The sequence below is a fragment of the Phoxinus phoxinus genome, assembly GCF_949152265.1.
Source record: "Phoxinus phoxinus genome assembly, chromosome: 11".
In the NCBI taxonomy this organism is placed as follows: Eukaryota; Metazoa; Chordata; class Actinopteri; order Cypriniformes; family Leuciscidae; genus Phoxinus; species Phoxinus phoxinus.
In genome coordinates, this window is record NC_136886.1 from 32,850,025 (window position 1) to 32,857,414 (window position 7,390).

A 7,390-nucleotide genomic window follows, 5' to 3' on the forward strand; every position below is an offset into this window, starting at 1 on the left:
TTCTGGCCATTATAACAAACATTTTTTTATTTTTCAGGGTCTTTTCAGTTTAAGATCATGACTTCACCAGTGATTTAATGCCAGACAGGAAGACGAGTTGCTGACCCGACAGACTTAATTTTAGGCATGACATATATGGGGGAAATCCAGTTATGACAGAAAACAACCCAATCTAGAGAAGGGAAACGTTTGTGGCAATTCACAGTTTAGAGAAATGAAAAAGCTGTCGGCATTATAGCAACGACAAAAGCATTTTGAGAGATGCACTTTCAAACATTTAGTGAAGAGCCAACTAGTCTCTCCCTGTGGAGGATCCCTTCACCACTCTACAGATAAAGCGGTCGGGATCATTTCGGTTTCGTGTATCTACCCCGAAGTGATAAAAGTCTGTTTCAAAATGTTTAAGGCCAGACAAGTAGTTTGTTAAGGCTTGGTTTGTAGGGAATTACAAACCTGCGCACATATATTCAAATACGCATGACTATAGAATTAATTCTTAATGCGCACGTGAGCATCATCAGCGTTTCTCACAGGTTCACGTTTAAAGTGTGTGTAGAGAGAACGGTGTCTCTAATTTAATAACTAATGCTCGTTGCGATGGAAGTGAATCAATCAAAACTCATTTTAACTGGAAAATATCTTTATTAAAGAACCACTATAAAGACAAAACAATCTGTTATCTTAAATTATACGTTTATCACTGTAAAGCCGCTTTGAAACAATCTACATTGTTAAAAGCGCATTGACATTTACTCTAAACGACACCACACTCATAAGGGGATTCAGTCATGTGACTAACTAACCAGAGCTGCTGAAGCGCTTCGAGATCCACTCATGCAAATAAGGATCCATGCGATAACCACTCATACCCTGACAAACATTTTGTTTCCTCTAAACTAAAGCCATGCGTCTGCTTCTGAAGGGCCAATATAACATGTCTAACCAGCTGATCAAGGTGTTGAGGATAACCGGAAACATCCAGGTGCTGTCACATTTGACAAAACACATTTATACTCACGAGATTTCTGCACTGAGGTCCGCAGGTGCAGTTTGCCGGAGGAATAGTAGAGGAATATCAGCACCATGATAGGACAGATCAAAAACATGAAGCTCCGTGTGAACTTCATCCTGATCATCTCACACGAGGCTTCATCTGGTCCGAGGCACCTGCAAACACACATTGGTAAAACTTCAGAGAGTTTTCTGAGTTCATCACATGTCAGAAATGATAGACGTATTAATATAATATGGGCGCGTCCAGACCGTCATAACATGCAGTGACAGGCCTGACGGTGCCATAAATCTCACTTTCACAAACACTTCCCAGGGCTGTCTCTCCTAAAAGCATTGTAAGATCGACTTAGCTCACAATGTTAGTTATTAATTAGTATATTAACCCTTTATATTGGCGCCGGCCCGCCGGCGGGCCCGCGGCCATTATATATTTTAAACAGTAATATCCTATACTAAACCTAAACCAATCTTGACAAACTATATGTCATTTGAAAGCTTAAAATCTCTAGTTTTCATTTGTGGTGACTGATTTTTAAAATACATTACAGAGGAGCCGTAATTTATCAATTTTTAACAAGAATATTTTCATACTCCTAAGGCGTGTTCAGACCTTTATTTTGAAATAATGATGAACATGAAAAATCATGAAAGAATGGTAGAAACCTCAGTTTGTTTTCATGCCAAGAGTTCAAAAGATAGCATCCATTCAATTGTTTTAGAAAAAAAGGTCTGAAAATGTTTTAAATATAAATAAAAAAATTATAGATTTACCATTTGTGATTCACCATTCGTGGCAGCGAGCTATAATGCACATGCGTGTTCTTTTTGTGTTTCTTAGAGGTTGAATTCATTTAAAAATCTGCCAAACTTCCAACACTACTTCTGAATAGGATTTCTACTTCATAAATTGTATGAAAATTGTAAAAATAATGGTTCAGATCCCTCAAACAACATATGGAAATGGAGGCGCCCTTATATGGGCAGTAATGTCAACTAGTGAAAAAGTTTGGTACTGCGCCCAAACAAAATCTCACTGAAAGCTTATTTTTTGAGGTATCAACCTAAAATTTTAAACACAACTTGTTCAGATTTTTGCCTTTGATTTTTTTTGCATTTTTAGAGTCCTCCAGGTTTTGAAAATATATATTTTATATAAAATATGAATAATTAAATTTTTAACGTTGTACATTTTCATAAACTCAAACTTCTATAACTTTTTTTCTGTTTAACTTTCTTAATTTATTTCTCTTCTACAAAAATCTGCCAAATGTCTTCTTAAAAACAAGACCAATCTTACATCTATACTCCAAAGCATTCTTGAATTACAACCATTTAAGTTCGGAATGTGCATTTTCATGTATATTCAAAAAAAGGGGGGCGCTTGATAAGGAGTTAATTGTATTAATATTAATTATTAATTAGTTGCTATAGTCAACTATTGTTCTGACCCTTTAAAATTATGTATTTTTAATGAATCTGAAAGCTGCGTTTACCTGATCTATCCATGTTGTCTGTATGAACAGTCACAACATTAAATCATATTGTTGACTTGAAAAAAACCAGTTAATACATGTTGCGACATGAAGCCCATTTTTAGGTAAACTGATCCCACATTATTATTATTATCAACTAAAACTATGACATTTAGATGAAAACTGCAGATGCCGTGGTAAATTCTTCTAAGTAGTATTTCAGCATTTCCATTAAAGTCCCCCTGTGGTGAAAATCCAGCTTTTAATGTGGTTTATAAATATGTCCATGTAGTGTTTTTGATTCGTTTTAAGACAAAGCATGTGTAAAGTCATAAGTCGACAGCATTGCTGAGTATTTTCTCCTTAAAAATACAGTGAACCAAAGACAGTCTCAAAAACACGGTTTGAAATCGCTCTCACAATCTTCTAACCAAGATATTCATAGAACCAACCACGTATACTAAATGAGGCAGGGGTGTAGAGTTACAACCAAGCTATTTTAAGGCATGAAGTTTTTTTTTCGAGGATTTTTTTTTTTTAAATGTCATTTTGGTGATCAAAGATCCTTTAAGGGATAAAATTAGACTACAAGGGTACTTTAAAAAATACAATGAAGTCTATATCAACACCTACAACTTTATTGGGTTGTGGTACAAACTTAAACAGTTCATTCTGGATATTTAGTATATTTTTTTGAAAAGTATATTCATTAAGGGGGCATAATGTGCCCCTATTCACAAGATGTAATACAAGTCTCTGGTGTCCTGAAGTTTCAGCTCAAAAAATACCCCATAGATCATTTATTATAGTTTGTTAAATTTGTCCCTATTTGGGTGTGAGCAAAAACGCACAGTTTTTGTGTGTGTCCCTTTAAATGCAAATGAGCTCCTATCCAGAACAGGGCGGAGCCTTTACAGCTCGTGCTGCAGATACTCCAGCGGGTGCATCAACAAAACTGGAGAACCTCACGCAGCCAAAATGTCAGAAATCCAGCAGGGGTTCAATCTTCAGCTGACTGGCAGAAGCCGCCACTGGCATGTCATGTGACCTGTCAGTGGCTGGCTGGCAGCTGCCAGTCTGATTCTGGCATGTCATGTGACCTGTCAGTGGCTGGCTAGTTGTCTGTCTCTATAGCCAGTTTCAGAAACCATTGATTTTTGGCAGTTTTTGTCTTGTGTTCTTCCCTCTCTAGCTCATTTATCATACATCTGTTGATATGATTATGCTCTTTTGCATAATTGGCGTTTTAAAGAATTGTATCCCAAATAAACCAGTCAAATGGCCGTGATCAGACTGGTTGCTTACTGATGCTTTGCTGGACGCTCTGATACTCTCGCTCTAAGGAAAAACTTTTTGTTTTTTTATGAATGTAATCTCTCATGCATCTATATTCTTTAGGTATGAGTGATGTTTTAGAGAATTTTATCCCAATTAAACCAGTCAAATGGCCGTGATCAGACTGGTTGCTTACCAGCCGCGGCTGACTGGATTGAGCGTCCAGCAAAGCGTCGGTAAGCAACCAGTTGATCACGGCCATTTGACTGGTTTATTTGGGATAAAATTCTTTAAAATGCTAATTATTCAAAAGAGCATAATCATATCAACAGATGCATGATAAATGAGCTAGAGAGGGAAGAACACAAGACAAAAACTGCCAAAAATCAATTGTTTCTGAAACTGGCTATAGAGTCAGACAACTAGCCAGCCACTGACAGGTCACGTGACATGCCAGAATCAGACTGGCAGCTGCCAGCCAGCCACTGACAGGTCACGTGACATGCCAGTGGCAGCTCCTGCCAGCCAGCTGAAGATTGAATGGTCAGTATCAGTGTTCAGCCTTACATGTTTCAACAGGAGTCGGACACTGATGGAGAGACTCAGGAAGAATTACAACTTTTAAAACGCAACTGGACATTTCTGAATAGTTAGTGGATAAATTAATGTAGTTGTTGTGGAGTTACTCAATGGCAATTTTAGTGCAAATCCAAACCCTCGTTTGTGAAGCAGTCCGGCGTAATTGATGATTTGCGCAAAAACAAAAAATAACTTTCTTCAGCACATTTCCTTCATAAATGAATTTCAACCACAGCATCCATAGTGGCTCAGACGCCGGGAGTCTAAGTTATATGGAGAACTGCAAAAATATCTTTCCAAGAAGTTTCAATAGACAAAAACTCCAGACAACATGAGCTATGGAAAATCAGAAGTATAACCAGAGAGCTTTATACAGCTTTGTAGAGTGGATGCCATTGAAAACACGGAAATCACAGCTTTGATCACAGAAATAAATGATATTTTAAAGTATATTAAAATAGAAAACTAACTATTCTAATAATATTTCACAATATTACTGCATTTTCTGTATCTGTTTTTAATCAAATAAATGCAGCCTTGGTGAGCAGAAGAGACTTCGTTAAAAAAACAAAACATTAAAAATAGTACTGCATCCAAACTTATAACCGGTACTGTATATTATACAATAATTACAATAATAGGCTATAAAATATTATAATAATTATATTATACAATACTAAATATTATAAAATAATATAATACATGTTATTATAATTAGAAAACAACATATATATAAATCTAATTTTGATAAAACATAAATATTTTAACGTATATTTTTACATTTCAAAATATATTGTGTATAATATAAAATAACACTTGGAACTCCTCCGACAAAACCGCGTTATTTACATTTCACAGAATTTGTATTTTTCATGTAATTATTATGATGCATTTCCAAACACATGGTAACGGTCCTATAATGCTAAAACGCTGCATTACCATATTCAATTTTGGGTGATTTTGTTAGTATAACGTTACTCATTTCACTGCGTCAAAGACCACAAAATCCAAAACACACACACACACTACTTTAACAACTAGTCATCTTTAAAACACAACATAACGTTACCTTGTAACCAATGGAAACCGCACGGTGACCGCTCAGTTATAACGGTAACTTAACGGGCACATCCGGTTAGCGCATTACGTTAGCTGCGGCTAACCTCTACCCATTACATTTAGCCAAACAACTCCCGTTCAACATATATGAAATACACAATCACACGGAGTCATAATAATGTACACCTGACACCACGGCTGTTACAAGACACAGAATGTCAATAAAACATTTAGCGTGTGTGTGTGTTGAGAGGCTGGCTAACTCCTACCTCACAGAAACGGAGCGATAATGAAAACATGTCCACAAACACACCGCTGTCTCAGGCGACGCTCGCTACGGTTCTTCTGGGGGAACAGAAAAAAACATTTCTTGTATCTCTCGGCTGCGTTTATCAGCTAGCTTCCCAGAGTGCAGTGAAGTGAACAACGGAGTTCATGCCAGCATATCGAGAAGATTAAAAGGAGGAGGAGGGTTTTTCCTGTGGTTTCTGAACAGCTATTGGCTTGAGCACAGCCGAACACACACCATACATGTCTATAGACATGATTCACTATTAGAGGATGGAAGACACTTTCTCTACGGTCATTTCTGCCAAAAACATACAATAAAATAATGCTTTGGTAAATAATAATTAGCCTATGACAAACTAAGTCATATTTATGAGATAAAAAAACTGAAATGAAGCGTCGGAGTTATTAGGCGATATTTCATAGTTTTGACATAAAAAGTCAAAGTTCTCATTTAAAGTCATAAATGACAGCCTACCAAGTAATGAGTGAAATAAATTGTCAAAATTATGACAGACATGCGAAGTCAAAATTGTGAGCATAATTGTGACTTTCTATATCATAATTATAATTTCCGTTTTTGTTGAAAGCATTATGACATAATTTCGAAATTGTATACTGGACTTTTTTATTACACAGAATAACTTAGTAGCTAATATGACATAATTCTGATATACCACAGCATGATTTTTTTTTCTTATGTGGAAGCAGATATAATTATGCAAATAAAGCTGATGTAATGATAACTAGCCAGATAAGAACCATAACACTAGATCGGTATAAAACAAGCACCAAAGTAGCCCACAGTGGTGCCATATTACTATGATATTTTTGGAAATCTAAGGTAAAACCGATCCTTAAAGTACTGCCATGGCATATTAATATAATAATCATTGACACATATTCATCTAATAGCCTACCATTATATGCCACAGTAGTTTTTATAGCACTATGAATCACTCAGTTTTATCGGGATGGGCCTATTACATAGAAGTCAATTGTTTTTTATCATTCCTGTGTAGATCTGTTCACATCATGGTGACGCCAACCAACACGTATCTCAACTTTTCTGATTTCCATTTCTAAAAATAAATAAATCAACCCACCCACATATCCTTAGCTTTACATAACTTTGTTTGTCTTAAATTATACACACAAATGAATGCAGACATTTTCTAGTCTTTCTTTTCAGGTGGGGGGTGGGGGTGCTCTGTTCTGAACCAAGGACAGCTTTGAAAGAGCACTATACATGGAAATGTACACTGTATTTCAGAGATTTCCTGTGGACATAGGTTGAGCTTGTGGAAATACCTCAGGAAACACGGTCTCTGAACAATGACTAGTATAGGCAGCAAGAAATACATGTAGCATATTATATCTCTATGGCCTGCTTTATTAACGAGAGATCCTTACCTTTCAGTTTTCTAGAGCAGACAGATCGGCAAACTTTTGCTCTTCGACAAAACATGCTGTCTAAAGAAATGAATAGAGCTTTTGTCAATGAACATGGCAGTATTGGCAGGCTTCCCTTCCCGTTTCTCAGCTGTTGTGGTTTCTCTTCAATGTCACATCTGACCACTGATACCATGCAGTATCACAATACACTTATTTAACTATTATTAGTTTTTCATATGGGAATTAATATAAGTATAAAAGAACTAATGCAAGTAGAGATTGCGAATAAAAGTTCAAAACAAATACAC

At 36.2% G+C, this 7,390-nt stretch overlaps 1 protein-coding gene across 9 annotated transcripts in view; it reads right to left on the bottom strand.

Moving 5' to 3' along the window:
- st3gal3a (ST3 beta-galactoside alpha-2,3-sialyltransferase 3a) overlaps positions 1–7,265 on the bottom strand; it is a 45,272-nt gene extending 38,007 nt beyond the window's left edge. For 2 of the 9 annotated variants that reach the window (XM_079629273.1, XM_079629270.1), the window contains exons 1-3: positions 7,101–7,265; positions 5,669–5,744; positions 1,019–1,167 (exon numbers count right to left, since the gene is read on the bottom strand). In XM_079629273.1, coding sequence (XP_079485399.1) covers positions 1,019–1,136 — 118 coding nt within the window. In that variant the 5' untranslated portion in view covers positions 1,137–1,167; positions 5,669–5,744; positions 7,101–7,265. Of the gene's footprint in view, positions 1–1,018; positions 1,168–5,668; positions 6,034–7,100 lie in introns of those variants that run through there. The other 7 variants (XM_079629268.1, XM_079629265.1, XM_079629271.1 and 4 more) reach the window with 5 other exon arrangements.
- Positions 7,266–7,390: the final 125 nt, after the last annotated feature.